At 43.1% G+C, this 23,351-nt stretch overlaps 1 protein-coding gene across 1 annotated transcript in view; it reads right to left on the bottom strand.

The window, feature by feature from the left end:
• Positions 1-23,351, bottom strand: part of LOC120558693 (cadherin-4-like) — a 262,013-nt gene that overhangs the window by 5,433 nt on the left and 233,229 nt on the right. Inside the window, exons 11-16 of the mRNA XM_039799837.1 lie at positions 22,481-22,737; positions 12,311-12,453; positions 4,780-5,019; positions 3,500-3,736; positions 2,323-2,462; positions 2,054-2,218 (exon numbers count right to left, since the gene is read on the bottom strand). Of these exons, the coding sequence (XP_039655771.1) occupies positions 2,054-2,218; positions 2,323-2,462; positions 3,500-3,736; positions 4,780-5,019; positions 12,311-12,453; positions 22,481-22,737 (1,182 nt within the window). The remainder of the gene's footprint in view (positions 1-2,053; positions 2,219-2,322; positions 2,463-3,499; positions 3,737-4,779; positions 5,020-12,310; positions 12,454-22,480; positions 22,738-23,351) is intronic.

Here is a 23,351-nt window from a genome sequence, read left to right as displayed (position 1 = left end):
CTTGTTCTTTTTTGCTAAGGTAGTTCTGGCATAGCTTGGACTTGTGTTTTGGGTCATTATCTTGCTGTAGGATGAACCCCTGACCAACTAGGCGCATACCCCGGTGCTGTGGTGTGCCGTTTTGGTTCAGGGTGCCTTTCACTCTGTACAATCAATCACCGACCCTGGATCCAGCAAAACAGACCCAGACCATCATGCTTCCTCCTCCATGTTTGACAGTTGATGTCACACACTGAGGAACCATCCTTTCTTGCCTACTCGACGGTGTACAAAAATCCTGCGTGATGAACCAAAGATTTCAAATTTTGATTCATCAGTCCATAACACCTTCTTCCAGTCTTCAGTAGTCCATTATGCGATGTTTTTTTCTTGGCCCAGGCAAGCCCTTTTTCTTATTCTGACGTCTTAGCAATGGCTTTCTTGCTGCAACTCGACCTATCAAACCTGCAGCTCCAAGTCTTCTCTTTACAGTTGAAACTGAGACTTACTTATTACGACCACTATTAAGCTGTGCTTGAAGCTGTTGTCCTGTGAGCCGCCTATCACGCAAGCTGTTGAATCTCAGAAACTCTGATTCTGTTGTGGCTTTGGGTCTGCCAGACCTCTTCCTGTCAGTTTCCCCCAGTTTCTAAGTGCCTTTTGATGGTGAAGAATACTGTAATCTCTGACACCTTGAATTTCTTCGCAATTTCTCTGTAGGAAAGACCAACATTCTTAAGTGTTATGATGGTCTGTCTCTCTTCCATTGTTAATTGCCTTTTCCTGCCATTTTATGGCAACACACTACTCTGCAGTACAATACTGTTCAAATAATGCTCACGAGGGTATGGTACCACAGTGTGTTCCAACAATACTTTTATACAAACAGAGGGGGTTGTAAGTAATCCAGACAAGTTGGAACACCTGTGGGAATTGGTAGCACCAACTTTCAAAGCTTGATCAACCTTCATTGCTGCAGAACAGCCTTTTTGTAAAATTCTGAAATGTACATTATTTTTCAGTTTTCGGTAACCTTACTTTTTTTTTTAACCTCAGGCAGTTCACCACTTACCTTTGTACCATTTCAAGCTATTCATTGGTTTTGCTATTCATTTGACCGGTAGTGTACATAAATTAGGGTGTTTCATGTACTGTATATACATTAATAACGGGATGCATAGGCCAAGTCTGAAATTGATTTATCAGTATGTGATCAAACCCTTTTCATCAATATTTTGTTACTGTTCAATTCAATTTTCAATTCAATTTTATTTATAGTATCAAATCAAAACACGAGTTATCTCGAGACACTTTACAGATAGAGTAGGTCTAGACCACACTGTTTCATGTCTAAGATGTACGGAGATCTGTACGTTTTCTGCCAGCGTGCAAACCCACACTTGTTTCTTAATATGACAAATGAGTGGCATTGACCTGAAGGTTTGGTCAGGTGAAGAGAATGGACTTCATCCACTTCACTGAAACACAGAGAGATGCTACGCAAAGAAACCTAAAAAGCCTCAACCCCCAGGGGTACAGTGCATGGCAGGAACACCATGTGTTTGCTGTGTTTGTGTTTTACCAGACTGCTGGAGCGAGATCAGGTGAGTATGTGTGAGAGGGGGGAGAGAGAGGGAGGGAGAAATAGAGGGAGGGAGAGAGAGAGAGGGAGAGAGGGAGAGCGACAAGGCTGGATGGCTCAAAGCTGAACAGCTGCCAACACCTCTCGAGTGTGAACGTGTTGTCATGAGTCTGTCAATCAGCATTTTCTCGCATCAGTGTGCCAACACTAAAGTTGTGTGTGACAACGTGTGTGTGTGTGTGTGTGTGTGTGTGTGTGTGTGTGTGTGTGTGTGTATAGAGCAGGTGCCGTGAGAGCAGCTGTAAAGTAAAACAAAACTATATGATGTTCCCATCTCCATACTGGAGTTAACATATTGAACAGCATTCAGAAATGAGTAATCACATTAAATGTCAGATCGATGGAAAGTGGAAGTGAGAGGCCAGCTCGCTGTCGGAGAAATGTAATGACGGTTCAGCTGTGTCTCCGCTTTGTGAGTGAGTGTGGATTCACCTCGTGGATGAAGTCCCCAATGTCTCCAGGGTGGGGCACGACAGGCCTGATTGGGTACTGGGACTCAGGGATGATGGGACGTTCATCCACCCTGCGGACACCAGGCGGCTTGCTAATGATGTGCTCCAAGGAGTCAGGCTGCTGCAGCTGGCTTAGGTCGTAGTCCTGCACATTCACATGGGCATACAGATGTAAGATGGCCGAGAAGGTCGTACATACAAAGCGTGTGTGTGTGTATGTGTGTGTGTGTGTGTCTCTGAGGATCTCACCTGGTCCTCCTCTCCTCCTCCCTCTTCATCGTATTTAAGGATGTTGTCTCTGACATCGTCTTCAGGGTCAATAAGCAGCTGCTTGGTGTGTCTCTCCTTCTCTCTGCGCTTGATCCACACCACAAACAACAGCACCATGCCTGCATCCACACACACACACACAACACACACACACACACACACACACACACACACACACACACACACACACACACACACACACACACACACACACACACACACACACACACACACACGCAATAAACCTTTAGGGCACACTGCAAATATCTGCATTAAAAAACAAAACAGACAATGAGGAAATACTTCACCCAGACTCACAGTGAAGGTTCCTGTTGTTTTCTTTTAAACCTGACCACGATCTTTCCCTAACTTAACTAAGTAGTTTTTATTCCTAAACCTAACAAAACCTTAACCATAGCAGTGGCAGATCAAACTTTAACTTTAGTGAAACTTATATGTAATGGTTTTATAATGACTTACTCCTCCTGTCTTCCCTTTCATTTTAGCATTGTTTTATTTATTAGTATAAAATAACTTGATTTTCTTTTAAGCATCTTCCTTGTGTTTTGTTTGTCTTCCTTAGGAGAGAAATGTAAAAAAACTCAATGGGATCTACATGGTCAAATATGCATCAAAATAAATAAAAGCAATACATGTGAATCATTTCCAAAACGTATATTGGTGGTAGCAGTAATAATGAAAAGAATGGATCAGTCACACAGAATATAGCATCCAACATTTTACAATATGCTGGAGAAACCCTACAGCGGCGCTTGAATTTTTCTGTAAGACTTGTCTGTATGTATGAACAATGCGACCCACAGCAACAAAGTAAGCCAGCGGCATGAATCACTAGCAGCAGATATTTACCCTACCAGGAAGAGAAGACAAAAACCTCCTTGTCAAGAGATGCCGGAGAGGGTTCCAACAGTCCAGACATTAATCCATTATACAAACTATTCTTCATGTTGTTGTATTGCAGCCTGGTGAATGTTAAATGACTGCGTCCTGAACTGCACATTTTTTGGCAGAAAGGCAAATCAAAGCAGGCAGCTTTAACTTTTTGATATATATGATATACAGTAACAGTCAAAAGTTTGACTGGGTCTGTATATATATTAGGTGTGTGAATGCGATATGAACAGCTGATACTTACTGAGCAGAATGATGATGCAGATGAGGATGGAGATGATGGCTCCCGTTCCCAGGCCAGCAGCCGCAACGGCCCCGAGAGTGGTGCAGTCTCCGTGTTCATCGCAGGGACACACCTTGACTTTGATGACCGACCTGTTGGACAACGGAGGGTTCCCCGAGTCCGACACAATTACAGGGACCTCATACACCCCCGGCTCTAAATATATCTGGTACCGCAGCCCTAGACGGGCGTAATCACCTGTGTAGAGGGAAGAGGAAAGCGACAAGTTACCAGATGTAACTAATCATCACATTTTTTTATATAAAACTCTAAAATGACATTTTAGTTACTTTCTAGTCTCGCTGTGCCAGACCTTCCTCCACAGCGCTGCGGAGGAGAGGAGGGTCTGGCTAGTCCACACAGCATTCCGGGATGGGAGAAAAACGTGCTCTGGTTTATTGGCATTTCTTTAAACCAATCACAATGGTCATGGGCGACGCTAAGCTCCGCATGGAGCCGGTGCAAAATAGCCTCTGGAAGGAACTTGTTTTGGTGGAACGTGTACGTTCAAAAGTTGTTTTAGTCGTGCGAGAGAAAACTCAGATTGGACAGATAGTCTAGCGAGCTGTCTGGATTTACCCTACAGAGATCTGAGGAGCAGTTAACCCTAGTCCTCATAAATCCACCAGAGTTTATAATTCCACCACAAAGAAAGCGGAAGGAAACTGACATCGGCGAAAAGACATGCATCCGGTGGAATTTCCTGCGGCACCGAGCAATCCCGGAAGTGTAACGTCGTGGATATAGACTAGTTACTTTCTGACCAAAATCTTGAAAATTGCTTCTACATAGGGCCAGGCAATATGGTTAAAATCAATATCATTGTATTAATTAAAATGTTTTTTTCATTATCAATATACATGATATGGCACAAATTTATACAAAAATCACATAAAAAAGTAAAAAGTGTTATATATATATATATATATATATATATATATATATATATATATATATAAAATTCATAAGATTTTACTCACGTAAAACAAAAACTACACTTTTGCTGGTTTTAAATTAGAATTTGTATAACAACAACAACAATAGTATCACAGCAAAATTACAACACTATTTTGTACATTTATTTTGGTCAGTCAGCATATAAAAAAATGTATAAAGATTGGTAATACGTGGTTGGACTAATTCTACACTATGTTTTGCTACACATGTATACAGTGGCACTGATCATAAATTAATTTCCATATGTTCTCTAGTGCTGTTGTTCTACACTGACACCTCCTCACCACTGATCCGAGAAATTGTCCAGTTGCGTCGGATGCTGGTGGGAAAGTTGGGCAGCTCAAAGACAAAGGGTCCAGCGTTGGGGTCTGTGTCAGCATCAGCGGCAGTGATGTTAACACCGTGGACATTCTTGTTCACCCGCTCACAGATCTGAGACTCCCTGGGTATGAGCGCTGGAGGGTTGTCATTAATATCTATCAGATAAATCTGCAGTGTGCCTGTGCCACTGGCTGCAGGAGAGCCTGGGAGCAGAGAGAGGGAAGAGAAAATAGTATCATGACGGGAGGAAAAGATGACAAGAGAAGACGTGTGCAGTGAAAGGGACGATTGAGAGGGAAGAAAGACAGGAGTTGAAGGCAGACACAGGGAAGGCAAATAATGGAAGAGAACAAAAAGAGAGATAAAAAAAGGAAAGAGAAGAGCTGAAAGGAACTCTGTCTATTCACAATTGTGACGTTAGAGGTAGGGATGCTGTAGTAGGACCTTGACAGAAATACTTTTGACAGTTGCGCTTTCCAGCTCCTCTTTTAGCCTTAGAGCCAAATTAAAACCATCAGAGTCGATCCAGAGGCAGACAGAGCCCATCCAATCACATATAGACGGCTTAGGTACAATAATGATGACTATAACACATTCAAACAAGTCCTTGTCTGTATGTATTTACACAAAACTAGAAGAGCCATCTATGATTCTGCAGATAAATGCACATCTGCTGGCAATATTAACAATTTCTGAAAGGTGAACAGGGCATTCTGACTGTGGTGCACATCTTGTATGACTATGTGCTCATGTGTTAAGGGTATATCTGTATGCTCACATAAAAAATTATTCCCTGCTCACACATACTCAATCACTCTTTTCATATGATTTACTCAGCATGGAAGCATTTGCTACTTTCCCACATTGCCAACTATAGCAGCATATGACACAGTGTATTTTATTTATTATATTATTTAACAGAGATGATATACCTTCATTATCTTCATTATTCTGTTATTTTGTGAATGTCAGATTAAGCCAAAATACATATTTTTTTGTCTGCTCTCTTCTGGGTAGTTTGAAGTAAGTGGACCCACTGTGTTAATCCTGCAGTCTTCAATTGTAACTAAATGTGATCAAATTGTCCTATGTGTGTAAATGACTTTAGGAATCTGTTAAACGCACAGTTTCTGGACCACTACTGGATTGACATTTTATATCCGCATACAATTTTAGCAACAATCATATTGTACATACAGATGTTGCTAATTTGGCAGCTATTAAAGATGTGATATTCTCTTTGATGAATCCCATCGACTTTACACCAATGTTGCTAAGTCAATGTTGTACGTTTGTTGAAATTATTATTGCAATTGGAGAAATTGGCTCGGATGCTACTGTGGGCAGCCACTGCAGGTGCTGCTTCACCACAATATTGTCAGCATTGGATTGTAATAACATGCATTGATGCACACACACACACAGACAGACAGACAGACAGACAAACATGCACGCACGCACGCACGCACACACACACACACACACACACACACACACACACACACACACACACACACACACACACACACACACACACACACACACAAACACACACACCTCATCTGCAGACACAATCCTGAAGCCTTTTGCATTGATTGAACAGAGCAACAGACCATCAGCAATTGGAAGTAAAGAATAGACACTTTAAAGAATCAGAGAATGGGGTAGTAGACTGGGGAGAAGAATGCTTGAATGTGTATGTGCGGTATGAAAATGTGGCACAGAGAAACCTGAGGAAAAAAAAAAAAAGAGCGCTTAGCAGAATAAAGCTCAGAGCTGTTTATTGAGTGTGTCAGGGGGTGACTACCCTTAGCTGCCTCCAATTACGAGTCATTTCCCCGCCATGCCCCACTGGCTGAGCCATTGGATGGAATCAAGCGACCCCAGGGCCCATCTCCGGGATGAGATAAGGGCGATGTAATTTACAAAGATTTATGCAAAGCTGACAAATCTGCCAATTAAACCTGGCAACAGAGCAAGACATTTGCCACAAGAATAGTGAGACACAGTCAGGGACGGGCTATAAGTGAGTCCATAGACAGTTTGAGTTCTGTCTGACTGGTAATACTATGATAAACATTGTAGATCACTAGATACATTTCAACTGATTGAAGGCTTAACAAGTTATCAATGATGGATGTGGCACTGGAGCTTTAGTACAACAGTACAACATAAACATAACTAAAAATGAGTCTACATATGTTTAAAGCCTGTGTTTAGACCAGCCAGATTAAAGGTTTAATAGTCTAGAGATTAATCAAATAGACACGTTATAGATTTACTTATTTCTCCTAATAATAGACTATTCACATGAAAACAGCTGCCAAGTTCTGTACAGCAGCAGCACTTGTAACCAGGTTAAATAATAATGTTACTTTGTAAAATATTATCCAAAGGTTTGAATACATTTACAAGCTATTTAAAGCAACATTTTATGTGATTGTCAATATTTCAACATTATCAAACAATTATGTCAAAAGTGGCTTCTGGGACACATTATATGCATATACATACTTAATGTACAGTACAGTATTAAATGCAAACTTAAAACATGTTCATACTTAACCATACGTGTGGTTCACACACACACACACACACACACACACACACACACACACACACACACACACACACACACACACACACACACACACACACACACACACACACACACACACACACACACACATGCTTTCCTATTCTGAAGCTTTGTTAATCCCAGCCATGTATGGGGGACATGTGGAAGCAGCTTGCCACAGCTGATAGAAGAATTATGTGGGTTTTAACCAGCTAAATAAATAATTATGTTTGTGTAAATTCCTCAAAAGGATTTGTATTAACTCCTTTTTTGATGGTGGCTTAGAGATGTGAGGCATGGTGAAAAGACTTGTGGCAAGCTAACCACACGTTCTTCGAAGAGCACATAAACACATAAACAATACCGTAGGTGTTGGAAAAGGAAGACTGTGTCAGAAGGGTCTGAGGCAGTCAGATTGTGTCGGGGGCCAACATAAAAATACGGTAGCAGTAATACAAGTGTACTTCTCACCATGCTGTCACCACCTCTCCATGTCCTGTCCTACTGTCCTTACTGTCTCTTAGTAGTTCTTACCATAATCCCTCTCACGTTATGATGGCTGACACTCCAGCAACACCCACAGTTAGACTGATGTACACACACACACACACACACACACACACACACACACACACACACACACACACACACACACACACACACACACACACACACACACACACACACACACACACACACACACACACACACACACACACACATCACTTTAACTGCTGGCTTCTCAGGTTTTGGACTTCCCACAGTTCCAATGTCAGCCAAACACTGCAGTAACACAAGGCTCTAAACTGTGCACTTTACAGAGATCAGGTGGAGAAAAAATGCCTGCTTCAACGAAAATAGGAAATGTATTGAAATAAAAAGAAGTCCGGGAAATAACAGGGAAGGAAATTAGATATTTGTGAAGTTCAAACAACAGGAGCGAGTCAACCGCTAATCCTGTTGCCTCTTCCTTTCCCATCAGCACAGCAGGTTACACTTCATGGTGTCTGACATTGTCAATCATCACCAAAACGGAAAAAAAAGGTACAGAAACACACATAGGTATGCTCGCATCACTGCGTTTCAAATAAGAGCATTCTTCACACATGCTCATGCCTATAAATACACCAATGTTTCAAAGCCTGCTTAACTTAAGGTAAACACACCAGAGCACTGCACGTCACCGATAAGGCAATTTGGGGAGGGAAAAAAAAGCATTCACTTTTTACTTGAGAAAAAGCACTCACTTCCACTTGAGAAAAAGGGAGCTTATTTGTCTGCTGTGATTGAGTTTGTGCTCAGTTAAACTTGAGTTAGTCAACTTTGTGGCAGAATAAATATATATGCCACATTGTGAGAGAGGGAAGCAGAGAAGGCAGTCATGGACAGAAGATAAGAAGGAGGAGAAGAGAGGATCAAGAGTGTGACCAGGTTGTTGGTTTTCTCTAACTCTACCCCAGCTGCACTGCACTTGATTGCTGCAGGTTCCATGTCCTTATATCCCTCTAAATCCACACAAATGTCTTCATTTTCATCAAACAATAAGCAACATTTCTGACATTTTTAACTCTTACATGTATTTGCTATCAAGATTTCAACTCCAGCTCCACTGGCAACAACAGGAGTACCTTGCTCAAGGACACTTGACCATATTTGAGGGGTTGTAATTATAATAACAAAAAAACAAACAAGATTTACTTATCCCAACCACATGTCAGGGTTTTCAATACTGTTATAAGGTTTAGGTGCAGCACCCAAGTCGTTTTGAGCAGCACCTTAGCCGAACGAATGTAAAATCAATGTGAGCATAAAAACTAACTAAATGACTTTTCTCAGATCTAATAATTGCCGTTGGTCCTCAGTGGACTTCTTAAGCAGGTTTTGTCTTTAAGCTTTTTGAGTGTTATTTATTCATTCATTTATTATCTGCTCTAGCTTTTACAATGTCTTAGACACAGATATAGTAATAATAATGGTCCAAAGTCATGTGAAATTTTCTTCTATTGAAAAATTAAAACATTTTCTTAACCCTTGTGTTGTCCTTGGGTCAAATTTAACCCGTTTAAAAAAAATTAATATCAGAAATATGGGTTTCTTTTAACCAAATTGCCCAAAAATAACATAATAATAATAATAATAATAATAATAATAATAATAATAACAACATTCTTTGTGGTTAAAATTTATGATTACTTCCATTGAATTTTGGATGTTTTATTCAATTTTATAGCATTTGAAAAGAAGAAAGTCTGTGATTCACTCAACATCCTCTGATCTTAACTATTAGTCAAATTAATTCATAATGTATGCTTTTTTAAACAAAAAAATGAGGTATAATTATATAAAAATTACGTTTATTAACCATGACTTTAAAAAAAGTGACAAAAACTTTTAAAAATGCCTAGAAAAAACGACAAAAACGATGGGAAAAGTTCATGGTCAACAGGAAGACAACACAAGGGTTAAAGGTCCAATGTGTAGGAATTTCTCCCATCTAGCGTTGAGATCGTATATCGCAATCAACTCTCTCGCACCACGCAGTTCAAATTACATATTACAGCTACGGTAGCCTTCATGCTTCAAAAAGCCGGTCTTTTGCTTTTTTCAATATCCTTGTTTTTTTTCTGGGCGAAGAAGAGGACTCCTGTTCCTGAAACTTGGATTTTGAATACGTGCATGAGGCGGAGTGGCAATTGGGAGAGCCGGGAATTTTCCTGGTGGGCCGGTAATGTTTCGAGGCCGCTCTGGCCGGTCTGATCGCCCGTTCCGGCCGCTGATCGCTACAGCCGGTCTGATCGCCCGCTCTGGCCGGTCCGATCGCCCGCTCTGGCCACCGCTGCCCGCTCTGGCCGCCGCTGCCCACTCCAGCCAACGCCGCTGCTGCCTGCTAGTCAAACTAACCTGTACGGCGGGCCACAGAAGCCTCTTATTTCCGAACATTCATCTCTCCCCCGCCACCGAGGGCCGGTGGTCAACGAAATTTCCCAGTAGATTTTTTTGTCCCACTCCGCCGCAGAATGTATTAAGATAATGTGTGTTCCTCCATGTTTCCTTCTTCAAACTTGCCGGGGCCGGGAAGCTACGATACCCATTAGCAGCATTAGCAGCACCTGTGAGTTTATCAAGTGACAGCGGAAACGCGAAAGGCGGAGCAGTCCATCCTATATATCTCTTACCGGCTAATGTATTTCAAGATGGCGCATGAATATGGAGCGTCTACCCCAGTTCATGCGAATGAACTTGGAATTGATGGTGGTGGTAAATATTCATGAAAAAGGACACGTTTGTGAACGGGCAACACAGATTTTGATAATAAACAATTAAACACGTTACACACTGGACCTTTAAGGGAGGACCCCTAAACCACCGCCAAATACGTGCACCTAAGTCTTCCACAAACCTAGGGAAAACACTATGGGCCCTATCTTGCACTCAGCGCAATTGCCTTTGTACACCGACGCATGTATCATTCCTATTTTGCACCCGACGCACAGCGGACTTTTCCCTCCACAGATGCACGTCGGTAAATTAGGGAATGTATTTATGCTTTGCGCCGCGTGTTTTCAGTGAGTCGTGTCCGGCGCAAATGTTCCCTGGTCCAATTTTTGCAGTTTCAGAAAACAATTCCGCCACTGACCGGGAAAAACCTGGTCTAAAGTCAGTGGCACTAGTCTAAAGTCAGTAGCGTATGTTATTCTAGATGCTATTTTAGGGGTACATGCTAGCGGCCAGTGCTGCGCGTAATAACGCTGCAAACACTTCGTCCTTCATCTAAGCGGACGCAGCAGTTCCCATTTTTGCAAACCATACATAATTACAAAGAAAAATATTACAAAAAATGCGCTTCAGGTGTTTGGATAGATGAGGAGGCACTTTACAGTACAGTCCTCAAAAAGTTGCAGCATTCTTTGTGGCTTGTTGTGTTTTACACAACATTTCCATGAATCATGGATGTGTTGATGACATAAATGAGGAAATATTAGAGGACTTAAGGAGACGGCGGAATCTGGTCCGGGAGTAATGTGCGATGCGCTCCTGGTGGAGCGGGTGAGGAAACGGCACAACAGGAGCAGGTGGTGCATTTGGAGGCCCACGCTCCATGGCTGCAGCAATCCTCTCCAGACTTGAGGAGATGCGCCCGAGAGGCCGCAGCAACATCGCCACACGGTCAAGACAGGCATTTATTACTTTGCCGCATCCCGGACAGCTCCCGCTGGCATACGCCAGGCAAATCCACCGTCATAATAGCAATCCGCCATGGAACAAGCTCGCCTGCTCTTAAAGGGAATGTGAGATGACGCTCTGATTGGTTATTTTCACGTTACGCCCAAACCACACCTAGCTACTTCAGACCAACCCATTTAAGATTTGCGTCGGGCGCAAGAGTCATTTATCCCGCCGGTATAATAGCAACAGCGCCCGAGATCCGCCCACAAAGCTACTTGCGTTTTGCGTTTCATACTTGCGTTTCAGATCGTTAAAATAGGGCCCTATATGTCTGCAGCTGTGAGATGTATTTAACGATATCTTTTGCATTTCTTATCCAAACGTCAACGTCACTTGGCACTGCACTTACTCATGCCCAGAGCAAGACACCTGTCAAGTTTGAAATCCATCGGACTAACGGTTCAAGAGATATGCACTTAACACCCACACAGACGGACAGACGTTCTTGCAATTATAGATAGTGTTTTTTAGTAAATGCACTTACTATTATTATTACATCAAAATATATATATATATATTGATGTAATAATAGTATATTTTATATATATATATATATATATGTGTAAGCATGAGTGGGAATGAAGATATACATAGAAAGAATAAAGAATGGCACATGGGAAGCAGCAACCTTGATCACTCTGATATTAAATAAAAAATGCTCACTGATAAATATTAAAAGAGGTTCTTACCATTGTCTGTTGCCAGGAATGTGGCTTCATATATGTTGTTTTTGACATAGATAGACTCCCGGTCCAGCATTGCAGTGGTTACAATCTGACCGTTGGTTCTGTTGATGGACAACCAGTCTGCAGGGTCGTTCAGCTTTGAATACCTAAAGACACACAAGGACAAATCGATGGAGAAGTTAGCGCTAGCGTTTCCGTGTTTACAAGCAATTCAAATTTTCTCTTGTGTCTGTACATACAAAGATTGTCTGCACATACACACAAAATCACAAAAGCCTGACCTCGCACAGCTTAATTCTTCATTGACTTCTCCTCCAGAGCCTGCAGCCTACAGTCAATTTCACCTAATTTTTCACTCCTGTGTACCAGGCACTGAAGTCAATTACCTTCCTAGTTAAGCACTGCAGCAACTGCCTGTATGTTTGCTATGCATATTCCATGAAGCGTTTGCTTACGCTGGGGAGGGCTGAACTGCCTGTCAGGGTTATACACATACATGTTTTAGTGTAGTGCTTGTATGTTTGCAAATGTCATGGTGTGTGTATGGGGAAGCTGTGCATAGGGTAGAGACAGGATGATAGGATCTTGGTGTTGACCGTCAAACAGGAAAGTGGATATAGGGCAGGGAAGGAACAGGGGATCATCTCCAGGATTGAATCCCAATCTCATTCTGATCTAACTGTTCTTGTGTCTCGGGCATTTGTCGCTTCCGGCTCATTCCACACATTCAATTCTATCAGATCTCTCTCAGCCCAAGCCGCCTCACCTCATCTTGCTGTGCTTTTGTATTCATACATTTTCTTATCCCGGTCTGTATCTTCTCATCCTCGTCTCATTCCCTTTGTGATGCAGAGTTCATCAACTGCCACCTCGCTCGGCTGCAATCTCGCTTTTGTGTGTGATACACCGTCTGTGGACGTGTGACACCTTGGCCTCACACAACAAGGTTTATACATCAATTCGATTTCATTTACTGAATGTCAGTTTGGGCAATAAGGCCATGTTATATGACAAACACTTTTGCTTTTAAATCCATTTAAATTGAGAATGGAATTGACCTTAACCTTGCTATAATATTTATTCAATTGTAGTATATTTATTGTCAGTCTACAGCCCACTTGTTTATTTGTGTTTCGGTTAAATACTGCATGTACATTTCTACTTACATGGAGGAGAGGGAAAGCTTGGAGGGGTGGGTGGTGGTAAGAAGGGTTGGGGGGGGGGAGTTGGACAGAGAGTATAATCTCTCTCCTGCAGTAAGGGAGGTGGGATTTTCCCAGCAGGCAGTGGGTATGATCCCAGGCGTAGCGCAGTGCGGGGAAGGGGATCACAGAGATGACATTCCCACACTCTAGACGGTTTCACACAGGCTAGCCAAGCCCACCGCCACTAACTGGCAGACTGTGAAATCACCACCAGGACTACAGTGAGTCCATCACAGTGGGAGGGTGGGATAAAAGAGTGAGGAATATGATCAGTAATGGGTGGGAGGGGAAAAGAGATAGGGAGACGTAACATTCAGAGGTAGCAGCATGGCTGTATGATCTGGTTTTAATATTCTCATTAGGACTGACTTGATACCTACTGCTATTATGTGTCTAACTGCATCTCTATTGGCTTTGCCATGCCAAACTGAGTCTCTCCATCTGGGCTGAGAGAATCGTTTTTCATTTTTGTCTTACCAGTGGAGGGCAGAAAAACGAGGGCCATTTTAACTGAGCAAACAGAAATTAAAGGAAATTAAACATGGAAAAAAACATGTTATGAATGTATTAAATGAAAAGTTTGAAATTTTGGGAAATACGCTTTCTTTTCTCAGATTTAGATTCATTTCATTTAAACAGGGACAATGCACAAGTTAACATTAACCTTGTATAAGAACAAGGAGAGATGCATTGTGCCAGGTTGTAGCACAAGTGCTATTTTCCGCCTGTAGTCCCTTATTTCAACGGTTAGATAAAAAGATTGATAGCACATTCATCTACAGTATGTATGCTAAATATGAAGCTAGAGTCAGCAGATGATTAGCTTAGCATTAAGATGAGGAGCAGTGGGGAAAGAGCAGAGCATGGCTCTGTCCAAAGTTAAAATAAGAGTCACTGATTAACACAACATACTGTATCTTGTGTGTCTTATCCGTTCACAAACAGGAGCCTGGAGTCTGCTAATGGCCTGGCAACCTCACAGTGACAAGTCACTGGTCTCGGCTAAGAAATAGCCCGGCACAAGTCCCCTTAAACCCACAACTTGCTGTCCGTACACTTTGGTTTGTGTACAAAAAAACAATAACAAAAAAACTACATATAATGTGTTAATTAGCTTTACATGTGTCAGCTTTCTTTAACCTCTTGACAGACCCAGGCTAGCTGTTTCCCCTTGCTTCCATTCTTTATGCTAAGCTAGTTATTTGCTGGCTCCAGCATCATATTTAGCATACAGACATGAGAGTGGTATCTACACACTCATCCAACTTTCAGCAAAAAAAATGCATAACTGCATTTCCCACTATTTCTTTAAATATGAGCAACACAAAATTAATTCCATTTACCTCCAATGTGTTGGGGTGGAAGAAAAAAAAAATCTTAGGCGGATATCTCAAAACCTGGAAATAAAACCAAAATGATCTGCATGGCTATAACACTAGAATACAAGTATTTTATTATTAACCTACCCTTTAAAATAAATAACAGAGACAAATGGGGGAAACGGAGAGTGTAGAATAAAGTGTGTGAGAGCAAGAGAGTTTTTTCCGCCATAATGGGCTATAAAATACCACAGAACCTATTCTTTCCTGTGTGGCTGCATGCTCTCTGATGATAAAAGCCTAAACAAAAAGGGTTGTTCACAAAGCAGAGTGCTCTGTCCACCGCCACACTTTAATTAAGTCTCCTAAACAGCCCTCAGTGCAGATGTAATAAACTTTATATGAAGCAAATAAAGCCCTGAATGAACAGTCTTTGCAGCCAAGCTAATTTCCGACACACCGAATAGACAATCCACTGCATTATTAGCTCTTTTCTTAAGGTAAACTCCAGAAAAGTTAAGGTCAGCATGCAGTTGGCTTTCAGTCACTTTCACTTCACTTTTTCTGATAGCGCTCAGTAAACAATAGGGCTACTCTGGCCATTAGAATGATGATTGTAAAAACTGTGTTTTTTTCTTTACAAATCCCAACTGTCAACAACATTATTGTGGGCAATTGGCAGTCCCCATCTCTAACTTTTTAATGAAGTGCTCTGCCAGTTTTTTGTTTTCTTGGAAAGGTAAACAGTCCTTGTTTACTCTAGTGCTTACTCTTGAATTAAAAAAATAATCTGGCTTGAATGTTATATTTTGTTAAAAATAATTATATCTTCCTGTGGCTTATTTTAAATGCTTTCCCAAGCTCCTCTACCTGAAGGTTTCTCTCATATGGTTCAGTTGGTTGGTGTGTGAGTATAGCTGGATGTATGATTATGCCTGGCAGGACAGTGATCTTAGCAAGCAGCAGGGAGGGGTATGACATTTATTTTTCAAACCCCCGACCCTGAGGATGAAAAATGCATGTCTCAAGCTTAGCCAAGGAGGTTTGGGTAATCATTTATGCCAGTGTCTCCAGTCCCATGTCTCGACCTTACTGGTCGGGTGTCTGACAGGTGATGCATGATGCCTCTGCTCCTGTTCACATTGCCTCCTCCCCAATCCCAACAGGACACTGTCAGTCTGTCCCTCCTTTGATAAGCACCTCTCAAATTCAAACCTTGACCTGGTGTCAGCTCACCATCCTCAGCTTCTTTCCGCCTCCCTCCACAATCCTTTAGGTCTTTTTTCACCTTACTTTTGACTTTTACGGCTCCCTCTAAATCTTCGCCTTGTCTCTCCACCATCCATTTACAAAGACATACAGCTCTTTGTCATATGCAAAGACATAAGCCATAAATTACGCATAATACAAACTGTGGTGTCATATCTAAATGTACCCCCCATGCAAAGAGATGTCAGCGAACTATTTGATTGATGGGGTTTTGAGATATGCACACTGAGATCAGTTCTGTGTAATACAAGTTTGAAAATGAAATTGTAATAGGGTGATGCGAACACGGTACAGGGCTTTAGCTGATTGGCAAGAATGAGCCTCTCAATTTCTTTTTCTTCAGAATATTGAGAATTCCACAGACTGAGGGAACAGCTGTGATTAGTGCCCTTGCATAACTCTAGAGTAGATACCTTTTATGGGACTGGTGTAAAGCAGGGGGATTGATAGTGATCCTATCCAGATGGATCATAATGGAGGAGGTGGTGGATTTGCCATGTCTACAGTCCTGCTTCCTCACGTGGTCAGAGCAGAGGTTGGAGATTTGGTTTGTGTTTGTGTTAAGGAGACCGTGACAGACCACAGTGTGTTTGTAATAAGGCTAACCTATTTCCAAGAAGTAAAGTACTGCAGTCTTGCAGGGGTCTCGGGAAAAACAGGGAGGAAACCAAAGAGGTCAAAGTGAAGAGAGAGAGAGAGAGAGAGAGAGAGAGTGAGTGTGTGTGTGAGAGAGAGAGAGAGAGAGAGAGAGAGTGAGTGAGTGTGTGTCAGAGAGAGAGAGAGAGAGAGAGAGAGAGAGAGAGCCCAGCTGGTGACTTTTGGTGTCTTCCTAAATTATAATGTACACCCAATTTACTCTCATTTGCTGGAAAATTAGCTGGCAAATTTGTTTAGATCTTTTCACCAGAGAAAATGGGAAGGAAGGGGCTGTTGGAGTGTAAGGTGTTGGAAGGAGGTGGTATTAATGCCACTGCCATGTTATCAACTCAATTGCTGCACTATACCGTGCCAGTTATAAATTACACCAGTACACTCACTGTAATCTATAAGGATATTCTTCATGTGTCCATGAGTGGAAACACCCCGAATCTAAAGCTTTCTCTTTGCAACATCAATACATAGCAAAGTGTACTTAATAGATTACCTCTAAGTTTGAAAGGCCATAATGCAATCACTGCTACTGTCAAGTTGACAGCAGGACTGACGAAAGGCCTTCTGGTCATTTAAAGGTTGGTTTACATTTAAAATCCAGGGAGGCTTAGCGCAGAGAAAGAACACTGCAGGTGGACATAATGCTGTGTCAGGCATTTGGGTTCGAGCCAGCTGTTCTTTTTATTCTCTGCCCCTCCCTCCATCCTGTTCTCTTTCTCTCTCGCTGCTTGTGCGTGTGTACCTGCATGTATGTGCGCATGAAATCTACAGAATGCACAGTCTTCTGATTACCCCAGAGGCTATTGCTCCCTATTAACCTTACCCTCCTTACGGGTACCATCCTTAAGAGTTCTCCAGTGTCTCATAAACTTCGCACAGTAAGACTTTGAGAGATGGGGGATGCCAAAATATTGTCCCCTTTTTGAACTTTGACCCCAACTAATGACATGGAACCTATCCAAGATTCTTTTAAGCATGCTGTAAGTGCATATGGAGGGATTTCTGCCAGGCTTTTACTTACAATGCAGCTAGCCAGACTTCAATTAAGCATTACTTTCCTGGGTCTAGAGACTTTTCATATGTAATAGAACTTAAATAATAAGTACTAAATGATTTTGCACCAGAATGAATTTAAACTAACTGCATGCTATTAAAATGTCAGAATTAGCCCAAATGGTAGCCGTTGTGGAGACATGATGGAGTAAGTCGCATTTGTCCCTCGCTCTGACTCTCTTCATCTTTAACCTTCTGTACAGTCCAGCCAAAATGCTGCAAATATCCACTTATATTTAACCATATTCGGCAACACCTCGCCATGACGAGAGGATGGCCAGCAAGTCGAAGAAAGATGTCCAGAAGAGGGATGATTCCCTACATTTGCCAACATCATGAGTCAAGACATGAAAACCCTGGAGGCCGAGCTAGCTGCAGTATCTGAGGAGAACGCTAGGCTACAAGCTAAATCCATCGATCTGGAAAACAGATCCTGTCGAAATAACATAATAATAGTCTGCCTCCCTGAGAACATTGAAGGTGCTCAACCGACGCTTTTTTTCTCTCAATTCCTAGTTGAGGTTCTTGGCAAACAAATATTGGACTCAGCCCCAGAACTGGACCGAGCACACCACACGTTAGCTCCGAAACCTGGCCTTGGTGGAAAGCCTCGGGCTGTCGTGATGCGATTCCACAGATTTCAGATCTGGGAGCTGGTTGTGCATGAGGCTCGAAGGCTTCGGGGCAAGCTGAACTACAAGGGTTCCCCGATTCACATATTTGAGGATTACTCTCCCGAAGTGGTCGAACAACGCTCTGCATACCGAGATGTGATGAGAGAACCTGGGCCTCAGGCTGGCACTGCACTACACCGCCAAGCTCTTCATTAAGACCGGGGAGGGGTTGAAACGCGGCCTCACCTCCCATAAGGCTGCCCAAGATTTCATCTCTTCTCAGCACCGACGCAGCTCAGGACCCACGGAGGATTGAACTCGCCTGGCGACATAGTGGCTAAGCTAAAGCTGCCCGAATAGCTGGTTACTGCTAGCCTCACTCCCTCACTAGGGGCTAATGTCACTTCACGGCTCTCGGCTGCGGGCCATTGTTAGCATCTGGCCTGGTAATGCAGGCTTATCCCCCACTTCGCTGCATGCTGAACTGGTAAGATTCATAGCTATAAACGGCTAATGCTACCTCAAACTTTTCTTTGCTAATGTCACCCCAAGCTTTTCTTATGGCTGTTTGTGTATTATGTTCTGCATGTTAAAGATTCTACTAGCCCTGGCCGGTGTGGCTAGCGTTCAACTGGTACATTTGAATTGACTCTTTGCCTGGCCCAGACGAGACCGCTGTGGACCTCAGATAGCCGAGGCTGTGATGTAGCAACATATTTCAGCCATGTTTCTGTTTTCTTAGAGTTTAGCTGTGCCTCTTCTGTTCAGAGTTGTTTTTTTGTTAACCTACTTAGGGTTAGGGTTACGACGCTGAGACCTTGAGTACTGCACCTTATGCACGTTATGCTGCCAAGCCGATGGCCTGTGTTTTCTGATATTGTTTTGATATTGGACTGCTCTGCTGTTTTTGGGAGTTGGGGACACTGGGAAGCCATGTGGATGTGTAGACGGCATATTGCTGTGCAATGGACGCTCAAGATACATTTAGTTAACAGGGTTTTCAGGTCAGAGGACTCTGTGTGTGTGTGTGTGGTTGTGTTGTTTGAGTCCCCCACCCTTTTTATTTTTATTTATTTTATTCTTCTCTTTTCTCTGTCTCTATTCTTCGAGTTGAACGATTTGCCGGATACAAACAGAGGCGTACTATGGGAGGCTTCGAAAGCCTATATCAGAGGACAGCTTAACTCCTGCGTCTCTAATTTAAAGAGTCGAAGTGTCCCTAACGGCGGACTTGCGACGGAAAATTAAGGACATCGATGACAAACACGCAGCCGACCCAGACTCTACCCTTTACAGAGAACGTCTTAGACTCCAGACAGACTTTGATCTCTTATCTACGAATAAAATCAGGCTTCGTCTGCTCAAATCTAGACAGCGCTTTTTCGAGTCAGGGGATAAAGCTGGGAAGCTCCTGGCTCATCAGGCCAGAGCTGAGGCAACCTCACGACTAATTCCTGCCATTAGCTAACTCAGGCGAGAGCCACACTGATCCTGTCACCATTAATAAAATATGTTCTGAATTTTATGCTGAACTGTATACCTGTGACTGCCCTCCATAAGCAGACTGCACGCTTAATGATATAACTTTCCCCAAAATAGACGTTGAATCCGTGAATGACTTGGGTGGCCTTATAACCACTGCTGAGGTTCAGGGAGCCATTAACTCCCTACAGAGTGGTAAATCCCCAGGGCAGGATGGCTACACTGTATTATATAGAGTATTATAAAACATTTTCCAATCTCCTCACGCCAGTTCTAAGAGATGTATACAACAAGGCTTTTCGTCAGAGTCGCCTTCCGGACACCCTATCGAAGGCCACTATCTCCCTAATTCTTAAGAAGGGGAAAGATCACCTGCTTTGCGGCAGCTATAGACCAATCTCACTCCTCAATGTGGACCTCAATATGGACAGATTCGGCCTGGGCTAAAATGTTATCCTCTGGGTCAGATTGTTATTTTTATCCCCGATGACCTCAGTCCAAACTAAAGACACCTCTTTTCTCACTTCTGAGAGGCACCAGACAGGGCTCGCGATCGAACCTCTGGCTGTTTGGCTTCGCTCGGAGGAAGGTTTTGAGCACATCACACAATCTGGCACAACTCATAAAGTCTCACTGTATGCGGACGACCTGCTCCTGTACATCTCCAGCCGTCTCACTTCCTGTTATTTGAAACATTCTGGAATGGTTCAGTGCGTATTCCGGCTACAAGCTCAACTACCAGAAAAGCGAGCCTTTGGCCAGGCAGCTCCCACGCTCGTTATCATCATTTAAGTGGGCTGAGGACGGATTTCCTACTTGGTTTCTTTTATTACAAAGGCCACATCAGACGTGTTCTGCAAAAAATTCTTACCTCTGGTCGAAAAAACTGAAAGCGATTTTGACCACTGGTCGGTCTTACCGCTGTCCCTCGTGGGCCAAATAAATTAGATTAAGATGGTTGTCCTCCCCAAATTTCTTTATCTTTTCCAGCACATCCCGGTACTTATCTCTAAATCTTTTTTCGACAAGCTGGACAGGGCGATATCAAAATTTCTCTGGGGCAGCAAACCCGCTAGGATCCGCAAGGCGATATTACAGTCCCCTAAGACTGAGGGGGGTCTAGCACTCCCTAACTTCAGATGATATTACTGGGCAGATAACCTGCAAAAACTCTTATAATGGATGGGAGACGACTGTGCCTCACTACCTGTCTGGGTACACTTGGAGAGGGTGAGCTCACGCCCTCTGTTCCCAACTCCCTTTGCCTTCAACACCTGTGGGCACATGCCTGATTGTATCCCTCTCGCTTAAGATTTGGAGTCAGGTTAGGAATAACTTTGGTTTGCAGGGCTCTTCAGTCTTGACCCCACTGCTTAAAAACCATGTCTTTACACCCTCAAGCTCAGATCTGGCATTTAGGACCTGGCACAGTAAGGGTATTGTCAGTGTCGAGGACCTATACAAGGATGGCATATTTGCGTCCTTCACAGAGCTCTCTTCCCTTTATGGGTTGCCAAAGTCATACCTCTTTTGCTTTTTCCAGATTAGAGACTTTGTCAAGAAGACATTCCCCCACTTCCCTAACCCCCCCCCCCAAAACCCTGACTGACTTCCTCCTGGCAACAGACCCCAACCGTAAGAAATACGTTTCTGCATTGTACGATTCACTATACCCAGCCTCCGCAAACCCTCGTACTTTGTCAAAAGCTGCGTGGGACAGTGATCTCAGCTATTATGGACCAACAATAGGACCATGCTCTGGCTATGGTTCACTCTTCTTCCATGTGCGCTCGTCATGGCCTAATCCAACGCAAGGTCCTTCATAAAGTCCACTACACAAACGCAAAATTGTCTAAAATATACTCCACTGTCCGGGATGCCTGTAACAGGTGTAATCAGCCCCCCGCCAACCATACTCATGTTCTGGTCTTGCCCTAAATTGACAACCTTCTGGATGAGCATTTTTGACACATTTTTGACACATATTGAGTATAATCACACTGTCCCACCTAACCCTTTATCAGCCATTTTTGGCATTTCCCCTGATGCGGACCTCCCTGTTGCATTGAGGCGGGCCCTGGCTAGCCTGGAGACTGATCTTGTTCAACTGGAGGCTCACCCGCCACCCCACGCACGACCGTTGGATTAAAGAAGTGCTTGACAACTTGAAGTTCGAGAAGCTTAGAACATATATGAAAGGCTCCTTCTTGTCATTCCTAAATACATGGAACCCTTTCCTAGAATTAGTTGACTCCCTCAGCCTTTTTCCCGACACGGAGGACTGAGCCTTTTTATCTACTTATTTATTTATTTATACCTTCTTTTTTTCTTCCTTTTTGATGTGATGTGCACTGGCTGATGTGTGTCTGTCTGCGTGTATGAGTCTGTGTTCGGACCTGATCTTGGTTGGGTTGTGGGTGGGGGAGGGATATGAGGGGAATTGGCATGCCCGTGTTAACTATATCCTGTTCGCCTAAGCCTGTTTGTTCCATGCCATGTTTATTTGAAAATTAAACAAAAAAGAATTAGCCCAATTAAGATTCACATTCTGTAGTCAGATTTATTGTAGTAACTCAGTACCTGATTGTCTGCTGCATCTGTAATCTGTCGGGATCGGAGGCTGAGAAGGTGGTCAGGCTGGTGCCAGCAGGGACGCCCTCCTCAAAGCGGATGTGTTTTGGGTTCGTGGGGAAGTAAGGGGGTTCGTTGACATCCTGGACAGATATGGTGACCCCAGCTGTGGACTCGAGAGAGGACTGGATGCCACTGGCTAGGTGGGCCTGGTTGGACACCACCACCGTCAGCATGAAGGCACGGTTCATCTCAAAGTCTACTGGCTGGAGTAAGGAAGGAAGATATTGACAGTGTGTGAGAATAGAAAGTTTAACGGAATTCAAGCTGATTTTATTTTTGTAAACAGCCAATGCTGGATTTCAGCAGTGGCTGGAAACAGCAATGTTTCACCAATAACCTTTATATTTTAACACTACAATAGGTACAATTGTCTAGAAATCTAGACGCACCCTAGCGGCAGCAAATGTAATTTGCAGCAAGGGTCAGTCTAGCAACTCTCTGCTGGCTTGTGAGCTGGAAAAAACAAATTCTGGTCAGGCCGATCTCATCATGTATAGAGTCGGTGGGCAGGCTTAACATAAGGACGGCAAAGTTGCGACGGTTCCGTGTGAATTCCCTGCTACTTGAAAACAAAGAAGATGGCTGCTGCTGCTGGCGAACAGCGCTCTTTCGAATAGGCTTTGGCCGTGACTCTGGAATACCTGTGGCCCTATCTTGCAATCAGCGCAATTGACTTTGTACACCGATGCATGTATCATTCCTATCTTGCACCCGATGCACAGCGGACTTTTCCCTCCACAGACGCACGTCAGTAAATTAGGGAATTTATTTGCGCTCCCTGGGGTGGTTCAGCGAAAAGAGGAGGCGTGTTCAGGCG

The sequence above is a fragment of the Perca fluviatilis genome, chromosome 5 (assembly GCF_010015445.1).
Source record: "Perca fluviatilis chromosome 5, GENO_Pfluv_1.0, whole genome shotgun sequence".
NCBI lineage: Eukaryota > Metazoa > Chordata > Actinopteri > Perciformes > Percidae > Perca > Perca fluviatilis.
This window is presented reverse-complemented; position numbering and strand designations above follow the sequence as displayed.